The sequence below is a fragment of the Panicum virgatum genome, chromosome 7N (assembly GCF_016808335.1).
Source record: "Panicum virgatum strain AP13 chromosome 7N, P.virgatum_v5, whole genome shotgun sequence".
Lineage (NCBI taxonomy): Eukaryota > Viridiplantae > Streptophyta > Magnoliopsida > Poales > Poaceae > Panicum > Panicum virgatum.
The window spans coordinates 50,512,539-50,532,226 of NC_053151.1; the positions used below are offsets into that span (position 1 = coordinate 50,512,539).

General features: G+C 55.4%; 1 protein-coding gene across 1 annotated transcript; it reads right to left on the reverse strand.

Moving 5' to 3' along the window:
* Positions 1 to 16,121: 16,121 nt before the first annotated feature.
* LOC120682178 (UPF0235 protein C15orf40 homolog) lies at positions 16,122 to 18,632 on the reverse strand. Its single transcript, XM_039963960.1, has 3 exons — positions 18,516 to 18,632; positions 18,350 to 18,438; positions 16,122 to 16,434 (listed from the first exon to the last, which is right to left on the reverse strand). The coding sequence occupies exons 1-3, from the start codon at positions 18,580 to 18,582 to the stop codon at positions 16,306 to 16,308; spliced, it is 285 nt and encodes a 94-aa protein (XP_039819894.1). The 5' UTR covers positions 18,583 to 18,632; the 3' UTR covers positions 16,122 to 16,305.
* Positions 18,633 to 19,688: the final 1,056 nt, after the last annotated feature.

The following is a 19,688-nucleotide window of genomic DNA, read 5'->3' on the forward strand; positions in this document are numbered from 1 at the left end:
GCTTCGGCGGTCAGCTTGGAGCTTCCCTTCCATGGAGACACGTGGCGCCACCGGACCCATCCTCAGGCGGGGAACGGTCCGGGGCCGTTGGCCTGGTGAGGGAAAAAGCCTGGCCTGTGGGGCCTGGCTACTCCGTCTCTCCCGCGCAGCTACGGATAACTACGCGGGTCCTGCTTCCCTGCAGTAAGAGTGGGTATCCCTGCTGCAGGGTACCGACAGTGGCCCCCGGGCCCACCTTGGGGGAGGTACGAGCCCACAGGTGGGGCCACTTCTGCGATTTGGCACTATATAGCTTGAAGCTCCTTTCTGCAGGTCTTGACCGGCTTTGACTACCCATTGGGTTAGTTGCTGCCTCATCACGTCGCAACGGATTACTGACTAAGGGCCCCACGATAAGCGGTTCACTTAGTCACACGCGCGACGTTCGGCATTGTTGCGGCCGGAGTAAACGGATCATTTACCACCGGCGCAGCTCCCGAAAAGCTCGGCCACGCCTATGATTAATGCGCGCACGTCAGCTCGGCTTCCGCCTTGCTTCACGCGCGCGGGCGACGGTTCGGATCCCGCCTTTTCGCACCCCCGTTGATTACCCACCCTCCCTGACAGGTGGGCCTGGGCCCCCCACGTCATGGACTGGGCAGCTAACTCCTGGTGCGAGCGTCGCTTGAGTTCCGGCGACGGTTTCGGGGCGCGCCGGTTGAGACAGGCTTTATAACGGGGCATACCGTATCCTACGGTTGCTTTCCCGCATTCGTCTTCTTCCTCCAGCCTTTGCGCCCCTTTGCCTCCGAGCCTTCCTTGACCTTCTCTCCCCCCTACACAGGCTCCTTCCTCGCCCGTCAGGAGATGGCATCCCTTGTTCATCCCCGTCGCTTCCAGACCGAGGGAGAGCTGAACACAGTGCGCCGCCTGCTTGGGTGGAGCGCTCAGGAGACCGGCTGGGGGGTGCGAGCAGGCTCGGTTCCCCTTGGCAACCTCCGCGCCGGGGAGTTCGTGCTATTTACCTCGCACGTCTCCGCCGGCGTGGGGCTGCCGATTTCTTCATTCTTGCTGCTGCTGCTGGAAGACTTCGGCCTCCAGCTTTAGCATCTGACGCCCCACTCCCTCCTCCTGGCGTCCATCTTTGTGCATTTATGCGAGATGTTCGTGGGAGTGCGTCCCTGCGTCATCCTCTTCCGCTACTTCTTCATCCTGGTGAGGTCCGGAAGGAGCAAGGACGAAGTGGGAGGGTACTACTTCCAGATAAGAAGCGACCTGCCGACTCCTTACATTCCGGGCCTTGCTGGCGGAAGGTGGGAGGAGTGGCGCAGGGATTGGGTGGTTGCCACCACCGAAGCCAACGAGCGCCTTGTCCTGCCGACCGCGGGGCCCGCCTCCGACAAAGCATCCTGGAGGGCCAAGCCATCGCTGCAGCCGGAGTTCGACTCCGTGCTGGATAAGATCAGGTCACTGGCAGGGAGCGGCCTCACCTCGTGGCACGTGCTCGGCGACTTCGTGAAGCGCCGGGTCGCCCCCCTGAAGCAGCGGCCGCGACCGGCGTGGAGCTTCACCGGCCTCAACGATTGCAGCAGGACCCATCGCGGGGAGGGAAGCGACCTGACCCAGGAGGCCTTGGAGGTCCTGGTGCGGAACGTGACGGGAGACACCTTCATCGCAGAGAATCTGATCCTCCCGCAGAGCATAGTCCCCCTCTGCGAGGACCCAGCGAGGGTGGCGGTGCTGGCCACCCTGCCAACCCTGGACGACGGGGGATTGGCCCCGCGGCAGACCGGGGGTGACCCGAACCGTGGGCTCCGGATCCCTGGCTCGTCCGGGGATCAGGCTACGCTAAGCGCTGCGGGGTCCGGTGCCACTACGAAGGGGAAACAGGCCGTGGCTAGCAGCGCGGCTGCGGCCGGCTCCAGCCGGGCCCAGAGCAGCTCCGGTGCGTCGTCAGGGGACGTAGGCCGGCGGAGGCTACTCCGGGGCGACGGGACCCTGGTGTCGGAGCCCGCCGCGAAGCGCCAGAGGTCTTCCGAGGGCGCAGGCCAGGGTAGCTCCCGGGCTGCTGGCCCCCACGGGTCCTCTGGCGTAACTGGACCACCACCATCGCCGCCGAGGAATTCATCGCGCCGGCAGCAAGAGCAGCATCAGCAGGAGCAGCCGCAGGAGCAGCGGCAGCAGGCTCGCGGACGGCAGCAGCAGCAACAGGAGCGACCCCGGGTTGCACCCATGCCGCAGCCGCAGGTACAGCAGCAACGGGCGCAGGCCCGGGTTACGCCTGTTTCGCAGCTGCAGGGACAACAACAGCAACAGCAACAGCAGCAGCCGCAAGAGAAGAGGCCCGGGCTCCGGGGACGCTGGGTCCCCGGTTCTGCTGGGTTAGTGTCATCTTGCTCTCCTCCCTTGCGCCGGTGTTCTGTTTTTTTTTTTGTGTTGACGGCTTTTCTGCTTTGCTACCAGGGCTTCCCGCCCCAGCGGTTCTTCTACCACCGTTGGCACATCAGCAGGTGCCCGGGCGGCAGCGACCTCGGCATCGACAGCGACGGTGGCAGTAGGTGCGGGACCCTCAGGTACGGCGTCCTGTTGCTAACTCCGTGACACATGATGCGATGCTGACTGTCATGCCATTTCCAGACTCTGCAGGGCTCAGTGCAGCAGCGGCAGCGGCGGTGGCGCCGGTGCTGGGTGCAGCCGCTCCTGACGTATTGGTGGCGGGGGCACTCGATGCGGCCGCGTCTGCCACGGCGGCAGCGGGAGCACCGAAGTTAGGCTCGGCCGCGCCCGACTTGTCGGCAGCGGGGGCACCAGAGCTGGGTCCGGCCGCACCCGACTCGGCGGCAGCGGAGGTGCCGGAGCTGGGTCCGACGGCGCCCGACTCGGCGGCAGCGGAGGCGCCGGAGCTGGGCCCGGCCGCGCCTGACTCGGCGGCAGCGGCGGCGCCGGGGCTGGGCCCGGACGCGCCCGACTCGGCGGCAGCGGAGGCGCCGGAGCTGGGCCCGGCCGCGCCCGACTCGGCGGCAGCGGAGGCGCCGGAGCTGGGCCCGGCCGCGCCTGACTCGGCGGCAGCGGCGGCGCCGGAGCTGGGCCCGGACGCGCCCGACTCGGCGGCAGCGGAAGCGCCGGAGCTGGGCCCGGACGCGCCCAACTCGGCGGCAGCGGAGGCGCCGGAGCTGGGCCCGGACGCGCCCGACTCGGCGGCAGCGGAGGCGCCGGAGCTGGGCCCGGCCGCGCCCGACTCGGCGGCAGCGGAAGCGCCGGAGACAAGTGCTGCAGCGGAAGCCCCTACCTCCAGCTCCGGTCCTGCTGCGGAGGAAGAGTTGGAGGTGGTGTTTGGCAGGCGGCTCCTGCAGCTCCAATCCCCGGAGGAGGATGCGACTCCGCTTCCTCAGGTGCTGTTGCGAGTTCGGCGTTCGATTGAAGAGGCAACCTCCTCCGCCGAGGTGGCCTTCCGGCGGGAGTGGTCTGCGCTGGAGAGCGAGCGTCAGCGCCTCTCCGACTGGCACACCCGCCTGGAGGCGCACACGAAGGCGGAAGCCTCCCGCGCTGCGGAAGCTCGGTCGAAGCTCAAGTCGGACCAAGAGGCCTACCGAGCCAGCCTTAAGAAGGTGTTTGACCGAGAGCTCGCAGTGTCGAATCGGGAGAAATCCTTGGCACAGCGGGAGCAGGACTTCACCCTGGAGGTTGTTGGGTTTGCTGCTCAGCGGTCCGGCCTCGAGGCTCACCTCGCAGCCCAGCAGTCAGAGCTGGAGACTCGCAGCGAGGACCTCGAGGTCCGGAGGCAGGAGCTCGACGTCTTCTCTGCGACTCTGCAGGGATGGCATGAACAACTGCAGGAGAGGGCCCGCCAGCTGACTGCCGACGAGGCGGACTTGGAAGAGGACCGGAAGTCTCTTGCCAAGCGGGAAGCTCACGCCACCGCCATAGAGAAGGAGCTTGGGCGCCAGCGAGAGTCGCTCAAGAAGCGGAAGGTATACGCGGAGCAGAAGGAGACCAAGCTGGAGGAGCGGTCCCGCGGACTCGAGGAGAGATCCCGCGAGCTGGAGGAGAGGTCCCGCGAGGTGGAGGTGGCCAAGGCGGCCTTGGACACCCGGGTGCAGGAGGCTGTCCGGGAGGCGGTCCAGAAGCACCAGGAAGACCAGCGCGCTGGAGCTCAGCGGATCGCTGACTGGGCGGCCGAAGCGAGCCTCGCACTGGTGCCATTTGGAATGAGCCCGATCCAGGTGGCGGAGCCGCCAGCTTCGATAGCTGACGCCCTCCCAGTGTTGAGCTCCGCTTCGGATAGGCTCCAGCGCCTGGGGCCGGTCCTTACTGGACAGCTTGAAACCGAGGGCCGCGAGCTGATCCGGATGGTGGCGGAGCACATCCTGACCTGCCTCCGGAGCCACGACCCGGCCATCTCGCTGGCGCCCGTGGTCGATGGCCCTGTAGCAGAGACGGAGGCCGCCGCTCGGGACAGCGTGCGGGAGGTCGTTGACTTCGTCGCCGCCTACTTCAAGCGAGAGCCTGCGGACCCTTAGGCTGGGGATTGTATCTTTTTTCTTTTGCATTATGTAACAAACATTGTATTAGTTGAAAGTTTTTGAAATAGAAGAAACTTCAACTTAGCTGTTTGGCGGTTGTTGATTTGCGGTATGCGGCACCCCGGCGCCCTGGCCCCCTGGCGGATAGGTTCAGTTGTTTGGACCTGTCTGCCACCTTGGGCATAGGTGTCACATAGCCTGCAAGGCGAGCAAGCGCCTTGTTCCCTGGGCCCCCTGGGAGAGAGACTCAGCTGCTGTGAGTCTGTCTACCACCGAGATTGGCTCTTATCCTGCATGAAAGCTTTGAAGCAGATACTCGGCCCCCCTGGTAGATAGGCTCAATGGTTTGAGACTGTCTACCACTGGCCAGGTTTGAACCTGTGTACCACCTCAAAGTTATAGCTTAGAGCAGACCCGCGGGGCTCATTCCTGACCAATCCCAGGCTTGGTACCAGGTCTAGGACTCTAGATGCGCAGGTCCAGGTAGCTCTGTGCTTGTTACAGAGTGGGGGAGTGCGTAGGCTTAGGGTCGGAACCAGGCTAAGGCGCTACGCAGGGCTCCGGACCACTCCAGGAAACAGTACGATCTTTCCGGACCTGGCTTCTTCGTCCTAGACCCTTCGCAGCAGTGGGTGAGGTCACTTTGCTGTGCTCGATCCTTTGAGATATAGTGCTGGACACGCCGTGTTGGACTTAGGAAGCCAGCTCTTGAGCTGGGTCGAGGTCCGGGCCCCCAATTACCTGGCTTCAGGTACTAGAGTACTCGTTACAGGGTGGTGGAGAGTGCAGGCTTTTGGGTACGGAACCAGCTAAGCGGCTACACTGTACTCCGAACCACCCCAGGAAACAAGTACCCGCTCCGCAGAGTAGGTCCCTAGGGGTCCGGACCCCTCTCCTGCAGCAAGAGGGTCCGGACCTGTACGGTAGTCCAGCAGCTCAATGCAGATCTTAGTTGCAGCAACAAGAGTAGAGGTCCCGCGGGGGTTAGAAAAAAGCGAAAATTACGAGAATCGAAATGCGTAATTTAACTTTGACACAAAGACAGAATTAGGAAAAAATCTTTCCTTTGCAATCTCGATGTACATGGCTTGCGCGATGGATGTCAGAGGCCGGGTTTATGAGGTCGGACCTCTACCGCTCTGAGCCGCGCGTTAGCCGCTAGTGCGATGGATGCCAGAGGTCGGGTTTACGAGGGTGGCCCTCAACCGCTCCGGGCCGCACGCTAACTCTATCTTATTACAAAGGAAAGGTTATTTCCCTGCTCTGCCTAGGTGTAAAACTTACGCAGATGCTCTATGTTCCACGGGTTGGGCAGCGGTACTCCGTCTTCTGTGGCGAGGCGAACACATCCGGGCCGGCATACCTCTGTAACCTTGAAAGGCCCCTCCCAGCTGGGGGAGAGTTTGTGGAGCCCCGCTCGGTTCAGGATCCGTCTGAGGACGAGGTCGCCAGCCCGGAGCTCCCTACTGTGCACGAACCGTTGACGGTAGCGCCGGAGCGCCTGGTTGTAGCGTGCATTTCGGATCGCTGCTCGCCACCTTCGCTCGTCAACGAAGTCCACGTCGTCGCACCGCAGCTGCTCCTGCATGGATTCGTCAAAGGCCTGGACCCGTGGTGAGCCCAGGTGAATTTCTGGGGGAAGGCATGCTTCAGCCCCGTAGACCAGGAAGAACGGAGTCTCCCCGGTGGCTCGGCTGGGTGTGGTCCGGTTGCCCCATAGTACACATGGAAGCTCGTCAACCCATTTGGCACCATGCTTTTTCAAGCAGTTGTAGGTGCGGGTCTTGAGTCCCCTGAGGATCTCTGCATTCGCTCTCTCAACCTGTCCATTGCTGCGGGGATGTGCCACGGACGCAAAGCATAGCTGGATGCCAATGTCCTCACAGTACTCTTGGAAAAGTCTGCTTTTGAATTGGGTCCCGTTGTCCGCGATGATGCGGTTTGGGACGCCAAATCTGCACACAATGGACCTGAGGAATGCGACTGCTGATTTCTTAGTAATATTCACCACAGGAGTAACCTCCGGCCACTTAGTGAACTTGTCGATGGCAACATAGAGGAACCGGTACCCGCCGACAGCCCGGGGGAAAGGCCCCAGGATATCCACACCCCACACAGCAAATGGCCATGAGGGCGGGATCATCTGTAGAGCTTGAGCTGGGGTGTGTATTTGCTTTGCATGGAACTGGCATGCTTTGCAGGACCTTACCAGCTCAGCCGCATCCTGGAGTGCTGTTGGCCAGTAGAAGCCGTGCCGAAAGGCCTTGCCAACAAGCGTGCGAGAGGAGGAATGACTTCCGCACTCGCCTCCATGGATCTCCGCAAGCAGTTCGCGGCCCTCTCCCTGGGAAATGCATCGCATGAGGACTCCGTTGGCGCCACGGCGGTAGAGATCCCCTTCTACCACCGCGTAGCGTTTAGCCAATCGGACTATGCGCTCAGCGGACACATCGTCATCAGGGAGGATGTTATCTTTCAGGTAGTCCCGGATCTCGGAGATCCATGCATCGGGAGCTCCCAAAGCAGATAGGGGTGGTTCTGTGAGGACAACAGGCTCCTCAACAGAACACACAGCCCTAGTTGGGCACCATAGGTGGAATACTGCCGGGACCGCTAGCTTCGAGGTGCCAGCTTGATCCCCGTCACCCGGCTCGGCAGGCTGGGCGGTAGGTTTCAGCAGCCGTCTTTCAAAGACACCCTCAGGCACAGAAGCCCAGGTAGATGCTCTCGCAGAGAGATCATCTGCTGCTGAGTTGTGCTCGCGGGGAACGTGTTGTAGTTCCAAAGCGTCGAAGTCCTTCTCGAGCTTCCTCACGTGTATGAGGTATGCCGCGAGCTGGGGATTATTGCAGTTGCAATCCCCTCGGACCTGCTTAATGATTAGCTGGGAGTCCCCCTTCACCAGAAGCTGCCGGACCCCCAATGAGAGGGCTTGGGTCAGGCCGAAGATCAGAGCCTCGTATTCCGCCATGTTGTTGGTGGCCTTGAACTCAAGGTGCACCATGTACTTCAGCTGATCTTCGTTTGGGTCGATGAGGACCACACCAGCTCCGGCCCACTTCTCGCGGGCGGACCCATCAAAGAAGAGTGTCCAGTGAGGCTCGGTGAAGACTGGTGTCCTGATTTCCGGCTCCGGGGGTCCAACATTTATGGCCGGACCTCCAGGATTGCTTGGGGAAGGAGTCCACTCCGCTATGAAATCAGCCAGGATCTGGCTTTTGACCGCATGGCGTGGCTGGAATTCCAGTTGGAACTCTGCCAGCTCTGCTGCCCACTTGGCGATATTGCCTGTGGCGTTGGAATTGTGTAGAATCGCTCTTAATGGGTAAGAGGTCACTACAACAACTCGGTGTGCTTGAAAGTAGTGGCGCAGTTTCCTGGACGCAATAAGTATTGCATAGATAAGCTTATGCGTCTCAAGATACCTGGCCTTTGCCTCGTGGAGGACTTCACTGACGTAGTAGACTGGCTTTTGGACGGTCCGGACCCTAGTTCCTGGGTCCGGTTCGCCCTTGTCCACCGCATCTGTCCCTTGGGCCCCCAGTGATTCTGGGCTCCCAATGGGATGAGGCTCCTCCGGGCCTGCCTGTGCGGGGCCCGGACCTTCAAGCTGGGGTGAGGCTGACGGGCCCCCGTGTCCGGGGTCCGGCTCACCATCCTTGGCCAAGAGGACCTTAGTGCTCCCCTGGCGGGTTTGCTCCATCCTTTCGGCGACCAGCACCATGCTGACCGCCTCCGCAGATGCAGCAAGATACAGAAACAACGGCTCACCGGGTTCTGGTGCCACCAATACTGGCAGCGAGGTGAGGTGCTGCTTCAGCTCCTGGAAGGCCTGTTCAGCCTCTTCGGTCCATGAAAATGGACCGGACCTCCTCAACAGCTTGAAGAAGGGAAGGGCCCTCTCAGCCAGCCTCGATATGAAGCGGCTAAGAGCAGCGAGAGATCCAGTAAGCTTCTGGACGTCCTTGATGCGGCCAGGAGGCCTCATTGCTTCGATCGCCTTGATCTTGGCTGGGTTTGCCTCGATGCCTCGATGCGAGACCACGAAACCCAGCAGCTTCCCTGCTGAGACGCCGAAGATGCACTTCTCTGGGTTCAGCTTCGTGCGGGTGGCGCGAAGACGGTCGAAGACGAGGGACAGGTCCTCCACTAGTGTTGATCCTACCCTAGTCTTGTTGAGGTTGGTGTAGTCGATGCACATCCGGAGCTTCCCGTTGGCTTTTGGGACGACGACCGGATTGGCCAACCACTCGGGATGGTGGACCTCCTCGATGAAGCCAGCGTGTAGGAGCTTGTGGACTTCTTCGCGGATGAAGTTCTGCCGCTCCACAGACTGCTTCCGAGGTTTTTGGCGCACCGGCGTGGCGTCGGGGTAGATCCTCAGATTGTGCTCGATCACTTCCCTGGGGATCCCGGGCATCTGCGACGGTTCCCAGGCGAACACGTCGACATTTGCCCGGAGGAAAGCGATGAGCGCGTCTTCCTATTTCTCCTCCAGGTTCCCCGCGATGCGGGTGGTCCTGGTGGTGTCTGCCCCAATCTGTACCGACTTCACGGGAACTTGGTCCGGATCAGATGGTTGGACCTTGGAAGCCTTTGCAGGCGCCCTGGGTTGCGAGGTGGACGGATCCTCCTCGGAGCGTGCAGCCTCTGCCGCCAGAGTGTGCAGTCTCTCAACTGCAGCAACGGCAGCGGTGCGGTCGCCCTGCACGGTGAGGACTCCGGCAGGGGAAGGCATCTTCAAGACCAAATACCCATAGTGGGCAATGGCCATGAAGCGGTAGAGTGCCGGTCGGCCAATGATAGCGTTGAACGGGAGGTTCACCTCCGCAACATCAAACATGACGCTTTCTGTGCGGAAGTTTTCCTCGGTCCCGAACGTGACCGGCAATGTGATGCTCCCCAGGGGGAACACCGGATGTGGGCCCACTCCGGAGAATGGGCGAGAGGGAGTCAGCTTGGACTCTGGGATCTGCAGCTGCTTAAATGCTGCATAACTGATGACGTTGAGGCCAGCCCCACCGTCAATCAGCACGTGGTAGAGCCTCACGTTGGATATGACAGGAGCAGTGACTAAAGGTAGCACACCAGCTCCAGCCATATTCTCCGGGCAGTCGGATGGCCCGAAAGAGATGGTGGTGTTCATCCACCTCTGGTGCGGCGCCGCCCTGGGGACCCCCGGCTTCACCGAAAGGACCTCCCGGCGAAGGGTCTTCACGTCCCGCCGGGAGACAAGCTCCCAGCTCCCGCCATACATCACGTACAGCTTCTTGCGGCGGTCGCCGTTGTCGGAATCGGAGTCGTCGTTGTGATAGACGCCCTTCAGCTCTCGAGCGGGGGATTGGTACCCCAGCTCCTTCTCCCCGGCTGCGGCTCTGCTGTCAGAGGCCTTCTCCTTGCCGGCCCGCTGGCGAGGAGGGGGTGAGTCATCCTTAGAGGACTGCTCCCGCCGCCCACTGACCCGTTTCGCGAGCTTTTGGATCTCGCGGCAGTCAGCAGCGCTGTGGCGAGCGGTGGGATGCACTGGGCATGAACCTCCGCTTCCACCTTGCGGGCGAGGGCGTTTGCCGTGTGTATTCTGGCCCCCAGCCGCTGCCGCCGCTGCCGGCGCCGCTGGTGGCGCTGCTGCTGCAACGACTGGTCCGCCAGAATGCGGCTCCCCACGACCCCGGTTCTTCTTCTTCTTCTTGCCACCGCCCTGAGCGGTAGCGCTGGAGCCACCAGCCTTGGTGTCTCCGTCTTGGGGAGCTGAGTGCCATGCACGGCCCTCGGCGGCCCTGGCACACTTGTCTGCCAGGGAGAAAAGCGTAGTGACGCTTTCCACCTCGTGCGTCGCCAGCTTCTCGAGCATCTTCTCATCACGCACCCCCTGACGGAAAGCAGTAATAATAGATGCATCTGAGATACGAGGAATGGTACCCCGTACCTTAGTGAAGCGCGAGATGAAAGCCCGAAGCGTTTCCCCGGGTTTTTGCCTCACGGCGTGAAGGTGTGCCTCCACACCATGCTGCTGGTAGGCGCTGGCGAAGTTCGCTGTGAACCTTGCACAGAGCTCTTCCCAGGACTGGATCGTCCCAGGTGTGAGGTTCATGAGCCAGGTCCGGGCTGGCCCAGACAAGGCTACATGAAAGTAGCTTGCCATGACGGCGCCGTTGCCACCAGCTGCTGTGATGGCGGTAACGTACACCTGCAGGAATTCCGACGGGTTAGTAGTACCGTCGTATTTTTCCGGCAAGTGGGGGCGGAACTTGGGTGGCCACGCCACGGCGCGGAGGTGCTCCGCAAGCGCAGCACAGCCCACCCCGGCCACCGGTGCCCCTGGCTGAATCCGGGCGTTCACCGGAGGCCTGGGTGCCGCCGCGTCCAGATCGACATTGAGGTTGCGTCCCTCAATGTTGAGACGGCGCTCTCGCGCCCTCTCGACAGCGATGCGGGCATCCTCCCCCGCGCGCCGGCGGTTGAGCTCCGCCCGCAAGTCTTCTGTTCGTGCACCCCTCACGGTGGGGGAGCGCACAGATGCCGACGCACCGCCCTGACGCTGGTGGTAAGGTACCACCGCGTTGCCAGGCGGAGGTCGTTGCCCAGTCTTTGCAGAACTGGGGGAGGCCTGAGCCAGGTGGAGGAGACGGTCGACGTCGTCTCGCCACTGCCTCAGGGCGTCTGGCGAGGCTGCCTCAGCCGGAGGGTTGCGAAGCAACTCCCTAGCCGCGGCTAGAGCTCCGCCGCTCGCAGTCTGTGAGGGGGCCCTTGATGGGCGCCCTGACTCTTGCCGGCGGGCGGCTCGCGCCACCGCCAACGGTGGCTGCTCCACAGGCACGGTTGCCCCTGGAGCAGGAACGCGAGGGGCGTGTGGCGTGGAGGACGCCACCCCCTCCGTCATCTCCACGTCGTCCACACGAACCATGGGGACGAAGAGGATGATGAAATGCGACCAGCTAGCGTCCCCTACCTGGCGCGCCAAATGTCGTGGTGTTGCAAACCACGGCCGGGTGGCGGAAGGCACCCGCCCTAGCCCAGAGGGTGTGTACTCAGGGGGTAGCTAGTCTTAGATCGATCTCCCTCCAGAACACAAGAAACACAGCAGGATTTAGAGTGGTTCGGGCCGCCGGAGCGTAATACCCTACATCCACTGTGTGTTGTATTGCCTTCCCACAAGCGTGAGGAGGTGCGAGAGCTTGAGTCTGTATGGATGTGTCCTGTGCACAGCGAGCGCCTCCCTTTTATATCTCAAGGGGGCGCGTACACAGTCGTTGGATCCCCGACAGGTGGGTCCAATCGATGTAGTATAACCTAACACACTGTTCATGCATTATGGCGTCGCAGGCAAAGGAGATCTTTCTCTTGGATTCCCTCGCCTGCTCCCGGAGCCCTTCGTCCATCATGTCCCAGCGTCGTCTTGTCAGGTCGGGCCCGTCGCAGCTAGTGACACCGCCCGTCACATTGCTTAAGCGGGCGGTGTAGCTTGCGGCGTAGGCGGCATGATGGAAAAGTGCCGTGCTGTCGTATCCGTTTAATGCTACAGGCGGGCTCTGCGCGGGCGCGGCTCAGGCGGCTGCACTGTGCTCCTTGGTAATACGCGGCGCGCAGCGGGGCCTGACAAAAGGCTGTCTTGTGTACCACGGCGGCAGAGCACGCCTTGTCTATCGCATTAAATGCGGTAGGTGGGCGAGTCTTCCTCCGGAAGGCTCGCGCACGATCCCACGCCTCCGGGACACGTGGCGGCTTCGGACCCCTACACGGTGAGGGGAGTCCGGACGGGCGTAGGAGGTCCCGGACCCCTCTGGGGGTCCGAGGCTTCGGCGGTCAGCTTGGAGCTTCCCTTCCATGGAGACACGTGGCGCCACCGGACCCATCCTCAGGCGGGGAACGGTCCGGGGCCGTTGGCCTGGTGAGGGAAAAAGCCTGGCCTGTGGGGCCTGGCTACTCCGTCTCTCCCGCGCAGCTACGGATAACTACGCGGGTCCTGCTTCCCTGCAGTAAGAGTGGGTATCCCTGCTGCAGGGTACCGACAATCTAAGTATCGGATTCTAAAAGGGCTGGTCTCTAAACTTATACAATTTTAAGCTACAAATATATAAGAGCCAACTCGAATTGTAAAGAGACCACTAGAATCATGAGCCGTTACCACCTCTAATGACGATACATGATTTGATGAATAGCTAGCTCCAGCAGATCATCAGATCCAGCGTGGTTGTAGTAAAGTAATTAAATATGGAGTTGCAAGTACCTGCCGTCGTACATCACCAATGCAAAGCACCACATGCATGCATCGGGGTGCGACTTGCTAGGCGGTGCAATTTGGTTAGTTGGATGCATGCATCGCGGTGCGACTTGCTAGGCTATATATAGTGTGATTGATTACTTAGGCTATTCCTAATCTGGCAGGGAGTTATACATGGTCAGTACAAGCTAGACTATGGGAAGTCTTTAGACCCATGTTTGGTTGGTTGCGTTGTAACTTCTTGCTCTGGCTAGATTGTATTTGGTTGGCTGCACAAGAAATTGGTTTGCACTGTTTGTAGGCTGACTTGCACTGTGTAATGCAGTTCGGCCCACAAAGATGGTGCACGAGCCTTATGCAGGCCGCATAACCGGAGATGGAGCTCAACTCTATCTCCAATGAATCTAATGGAGCCCCCCCCCCCCCCCCCCCCCCCCCCCCCCCCCCCCGGCCCCACGTTGGATCCGCCCCTGTCTGTCTGCAGGTGCCCCGGTCGTCGCCGTCCTCCGATCCTTCGCCACGCTCGCACGCAAAGTTGGCCGCGCAGGTCCCGCCGCCCCGGCAACGAACCACCAGCTCCGATCCGGTCAACGTGTAGCTCGAGATCATCGATGTTTGTGTAATTAAGCAAGCAAGCAAACAAACAAAGCCGGGCCGGGCCGCCATGGATCATCAGTTATTAATTAAGAAGCGAAGAAGAAGATGGTGTTGCATTGGTGGATGCAACGCTGATCGATCAAGTTATTGGGGATCTAGCAAGCAGATGCCGGTTTCTGCATGCATATGCATTGCATTGCAAGGAACTAGTGTTTTTAATTTCTAGGTAATACGGACTAGTCCTAGAAGCCAACTTCTCCTCTTCCTTGGTGCGTGCGACTGCGAGTTGGTCGGTATTATGTTTTTCTATATATAGACACACACACACTGATGCCTCAGCAATCGTGCTGCAAGGAACACTTTAATCCCAATCAGCACTGTTAGTTACTAGTAGTTAGTTACCCTGTGAGCTAGAGTAAAATAAAGAGCTGGCAGCCTCAACATCTGCCCAAAACAAATCGCATTCGTACAAGACAAAGGGGGTGTTTAGTTAGTGAAATTTTTTGGATCAAAGGTCACATCGATTGTTTGACCAGATGTCGGGAGGGTTTTTTGTACACTAATTAAAAAACTAATTGCAGAACTCACTTGGAAACCACGAGACGAATCTTTTGAGGCCTTTGACCGTGTCATTAGCACATGTGGGTTACTGTATCACTTATGGCTAATCATGCACTAATTAGGTTTTAAAAATTCGTCTCGTCGTGTACATCCAAACTGTGTAATTAGTTTTGTTATTTAATTACATTTAGTGCTTCATACATGTGTTTAAATGGGAGGTGAAAATTTTTGGGAAATAAACGGCCCCAAAACACCTCAGCTGAACATCCCATCCAATCAGTCGCGGTCGCCAACTCAGCCATGCCCTGCACACTGATGAGAGCTACTACTAGCTAGCTAGCTTTGGCCGCAATCTCGACGCGCCAAATCCAACGCACCCAATTGCATTGGCTACATGCTACCAGGCCCGTATCTAAGCACGTGCGAGCCGTGCGACCGCACAGGGCCCCCAAATTTGAAGGGCCCCCAAAATATTAGATATACATTAGATATAGTCATGTAAATACTTTAATTTAGTTAATTATTGATCCAATTTGTAGCAAAATATGGCCCAAATTGCTCCTAAAAGATAAATCATTGTAGGCGTATCACTTATCACTTCCTTTTACATGGGTGCTACTCGGGGTCAGGTGTGTGATCTCGAGTGGACCTATCACAGCACCACAACCTCTCCAGGATTCCATATTTTGAACATAAAATCGGCCTAATAAACCAGGCCCCTCAATGCTTTGTTGCTAAAACAAACTTTTTTTGGAAAATTTTTTGTTGCTCAAACAATAACAATTGTTCCAGCAATAAAAGAAATTATTCCGGAACAAAAAATAGTTATTAGACCTTTTGTGATGATTTAACTGCCAGTCACACGTGTGACTTCTAATATTTGTGCTTTCACACAGCACATCGCGCTTATCACGCTTGCCGGCTGCTATCGCTTGGTATTCGCAATCCTGCACTAGGCCACTAGGGTCCAGTCCATTTTTCGCACAGGGCCCTCGAATTTGCCGGTACGGCCCTGCATGCTACAATATGGAATGGAAGTGTTTGCCATGGCCACCGGCTCCTTCAAGAGCTGTACCAAACGGCTCCGGCTTCAAACAGCTTTAGGAGCTATTTTCTCGTGTGAAACAGTGGAGTCGGAGCCATTTTAAAAATTATGGCTCCTTCAAAATGGCTTCAACTCCTTGAGAGAAACATGCAGGAGGAGCCCTGCTAACACCCCTACCTATAGAGCAGATGCTATTGTGCTGCTAAACTTACCCTAGCTAGCTAGCTCCTAGACTCCTTAGCCACCGCATCCACTAGGCAGTGCAAATGATGAGCATATAGGTAACAGCCTGAGCCTTTTCCTTTTTCTTGTAGCCCACCCTATCTTCACCAACTTTTGGCACAAATGCGCATCCAGCCAGCCCAACAATGCAGCTTTTGTTGTTATTTGATAATTAATGTTCAATCATGAACTAATTAGACTTAAAAGATTTATCTCGTCATTTACAGTTGAACTATATAATTAGTTATTTTTTTCAACTGCATTTAATGCTCTATGTATGTATTCGAAAATTCGATGTGATGGCTACTGTAGGAAAATTTTTGGGAACTAAACAGGGCCTTATATACTAGAATCAATAAAAGAGGGAGCCAATAAACAGAGACCATTAGTTGATGCGTATCTTATCATTAGGCCTCAGTCGTATTTCATCGATGTATATAAGTTGCCAGGGTATGTTGTAATGTCGCTTGCACGTTTGGTTGTTAGACCAATGTACGGTTTCATTGTACAGTGTTATCAAGACTATAAACTTGATAACCGAACTAGAGGACATTACTCTTATAATTAACCTGCCATATCAACAAATTTGATATTACTCTTATAATTAATCTGCCATATCAACAAATTTGCCGTTGTGGTATGACATCTAATGCTTAACGCTTAAGAAACCCGAGTTTATTATTATACACACCTCCAATCTGCGGCAGCACCGCAGCAATACGCTAGCTACACGTGTTGCCCCACCAACAAGTCCATCCGGGTCCAAGGCGTTTCATGATTTGCTAATTTTTTTATTTCACTTTGAGATGCCAATTTGACTGCAATTGTTTAGCTTCATCCATTCATTCATTGCCAGGATCGAGATGAAAACAGTGATCTCTGCCTCGATGAACACCTTGTTGTGTTCCATTAAAAAGAGGAAATTTGCCAGAAACGATTAGCAAAGGTTTGTAATCTTCTCCGGCCCAGCAACTTGCAACAGCCCAAAAGGCCCACTTCAGTTATGTAATTGGTCGGAAATCTTGCAAGGGTGAAGATGTCCACTCACCAGAAATTAGGAAGATACACTTAACAGGGCAAATGTGTTATTGGAAAGGTCACTCACTAGTTTAGCTCATGCCAATTCAAGCAATATCAGGTTTAGCACGCACACATCATCAACAATTACAGGACTTGCTCAAAGCATCGAAGACACCTTGAAGAGTAGCATCTTGTACAAGCACAACCTTTTCCCTTGATTTAGAACCAGAGCCAATGGATACCTCTCTTTTCTTCACCCCAAGTACCTGAAGATTTCACACAGATTCTATGTATTGCAATTTTTTCCGCCAGATGGGCAGAGGAAAAAAATACTAGATGATCCAAACGTTGACAGCATCGTCTATATTATCATAGTTCATAAGTTGTCGCCATTCTAGATGAAAGCTTAATACTAGCATGAAAGGGTGTAGTCTAACCCTCTGCATTTTTATTCATGAACTTAGTAGTCACATTGAGCACTATTCTCAATCATATAGCTTGTTGCCAATCTTGTTTTGTCCATGACTTTAACCCCTTGAATTGCAGTTTGACAATGTAACGGATAACAAAAATGATAATTGTTCATGTCTAAATCAGCATCAGTGTTGCTATAGTTTTCTTTGCATCCCAAAACCAAGGGCGCAAGCACTAAGACAAATAACGCTACCCAATTGAGTACTTGCGCAATTCAATGCAGCCTTCCTTCAGGTGCCGAGTAAGAGAAGTCGATTACAGAGCTACCAGTATTATCAAATTTACAGTTAGGCCCTGTTTAGTTCCCAAAAGGGAAAATTGAATCCATAGCATTAAAAGATCGAAAGTTTAGAAAAATACCATTGAAAGATTGAGAGTTGGAAAAATACCATTGAAAGATTGCTCTGTTATCCATATCTACCATTCACGTTATCTCTCCGTTATTGCTCGTCATGGGCCGGTCTGTGCTTCTCCGGAACTTCACTCACCTCCCCCAAAAGTCCACTCATCTCCCCCATCCATCACCGCACGTCCGCACCTCCGCCGTTGCATCTGTTTCGTCTCCGCCTCCGGCCTCCGGCGAGCACACACAGACGGCGGAGCACCCCTGCAAAGGTTGCTCGCACGCGGCAGCGGTGGAGCTGCGGCGCGAAGCTCACCTGCCCGCGATTCGCTCGTGTGTGGTGGCGGTGAAGGTCCGCGCGGTCGGAGCTGGCTCGCGCGTGTCTGAGCACCCCCGCGAAGCTTGCTCGCTCACGGCGGAGCTCATGCTCCCACCCACGAGCGGTGGCGGGGCTCGCGGCTCAAGCGCGCACGCCCAGGGCGGAGCTCACGCTCCCGCCCACAGGCGGGGGCAGAGCTCACGGCTAAAAGGCAAGTTCGATTAGTTGTGCAGCCAGGAGGGCTAGTTCGGGATCAATTCGCACCAATCTTGCTTCCAGATGTTCGATCTATAGTGCATAGGAAGTGAATCAGCATGATTGGTCTAGTCTGAATTAGTTTATTGGAGTTTCCATCGATCTTGTTTTCAACGTTTCCTCTAGCTGCTCGAACGATATCGGGGGCGTGGAGGACTGCGGGGTGTGCGTGCAGCTACAGGAGCTGTGGGGACTGGGGGTGCGAGGAGCGCCGGCAGGGAGGACGCGGCCAAGAAAAGCAAGCCGCCGCCGCCTAGCGAGGACCATGGAGGGCACGACCCAAGATGAACAGTAGGCAAGAGTTCTAAGTTAACGTGGGAGATAACGTGAATGCTAGATATCAATAATGGAGCAATCTTCCAATGTTATTTTTCCAACTTTCAATCTTTCAATGGTATTTTTCTAAACTTGTGATCTTTTAGTGGTATGGATCCAATTTTTCCTTCCCAAACATCGAATTTTCGGACACATGCATGGAGCATTAAATGCGGTTGAAAAAATAACTAATTACATAGTCTAACTGATTAGCACGAACTAAATCTTTTAAGTCTAATTAATCCATAATTAGATATTATTTGTCAAGTAACAAGAAAATGTGATCAAAACCCAAAGTTTTTCACCAACTAAACACACCCTTAGTTTGAAGAGGGGTTAGGTTAAAGTCATCCACTCTGCTGATCCGAGGTAAAATTATAAACGCATTTCGAAAGAAGATTATATTTCCATTAAGCGAGGATCACAAGTCAATTCAAGTCGATCTAATGTTTTGCAAGTGCAGCCAACTGCTCACCGAGCTGATGAAGTCTACAAGCGCGGCGTTGGCCTCGCCATCCCTCGCTGGTGCGTCGATCTGGACACCAACCGCCTCGTCCCCGATCTCTGCAAAATCCACGCACACCTTGAGGGTCCGCGCCTGAGCATGGAGAATCTGAGATTAATCAAGGGGCAAAACCGACCTGTGATGGTGGCGACCTTGGAGCCAGGCTTGGCGTGGATCGAGATGGCTACGGTCGACGGCGGCATCAACCGGAGGCAGCCCGGGAACCCACCTCGGCCGGCGTCTGCCCTTTGGCCTTTCCTCGGCGTTTTTTTCATTTTTATATTAAAAAAAAACAAAATTTCGAAAATATATGCTGAATAGTGAAAATTTCAAAACTAGGTGCCTGTCGCTCCCCTAATGGTCGACAGGGTGCCTGTCTGGGCGACAGGACCTAAATGTAAAAAAATTATATTTAGGTCCTGGCGCCTAGGGCGCATTAAATAGTAAATTTGTAAAATCAATAAAAAATCGTAGAAAAATCAAAAAATACAAACTCAACTGTTCTGGATTCTATGAAACAAGATATACAACTTTTGTTACATAAAGTTTTTCATTTGATCAATGTATCTTGCTTTATTTTAAATACCAGTTTAATGCACTTTTATTTAAATCTCAAGATCCATCCTTTGGATGCATGTCATCTTTGCCCAGAGTGTTGCATATGGTGAGCATAGGCTTGTACAAAATTGGTAGGTCCAGAAAACATTTCTAGAATAAGTTTTTAAATTAGATCTTGCAATATGTCTAGTTTAAATGAGTTATTTATCCATGCTGCTATACTGAGTATTAGAAGTCATAACTTTTACAGTACCATTATTTTATTTCCTAAGAGCTATAAAAAATTGGTAAATTTTAGATAAGCACAACTAGACCAAATAAATTATTTCAGATTTTTCTAGGCACAAGAACTATTTTTCTTGATTTAGATACATTGATCAAATGAAAACCTTTATGTAACAAAAGTTGTAGATCTTGTTTCATAGAATCCATAACAGTTGAGTTTGTATTTTTTTGATTTTTCTATGATTTTATATCGATTTTACAAGTTCACTGTTTAATGTGCCCTTGGCGCCAGGACCTGAATGTAATTTTTTTTTACATTTAGGTTCTGTCGCCCACTGGATTGGCGACAGGCAGCCTGTCGCCCCCGTCGCCAATTAGGGGGGCGACAGGCACAAAATTTCCCTATTCGACATATATTTTTGAAATTTTGTTTTTTTTAAAATATAAAAATGAAAAAATGCCCTTTCCTCGCTTGCCCGGAGCCATCTTTATTTTTGAGAGAACCGGGATTTCATTTCACATGTAA

What these genes read in the sequence shown, in the direction of transcription:
- LOC120682178 (XM_039963960.1), bottom strand. Translation starts at nt 18,582, where the DNA reads ATGCCGCCGTCGACCGTAGCCATCTCGATCCACGCCAAGCCTGGCTCC. An exon ending in CAAGGTCGCCACCATCACAG is followed by an intron (nt 18,439 to 18,515) that starts GTCGGTTTTGCC and finishes TGGATTTTGCAG; the next exon opens with AGATCGGGGACGAGGCGGTT. An exon ending in TTGTAGACTTCATCAGCTCG is followed by an intron (nt 16,435 to 18,349) that starts GTGAGCAGTTGG and finishes TGAAATCTTCAG; the next exon opens with GTACTTGGGGTGAAGAAAAG.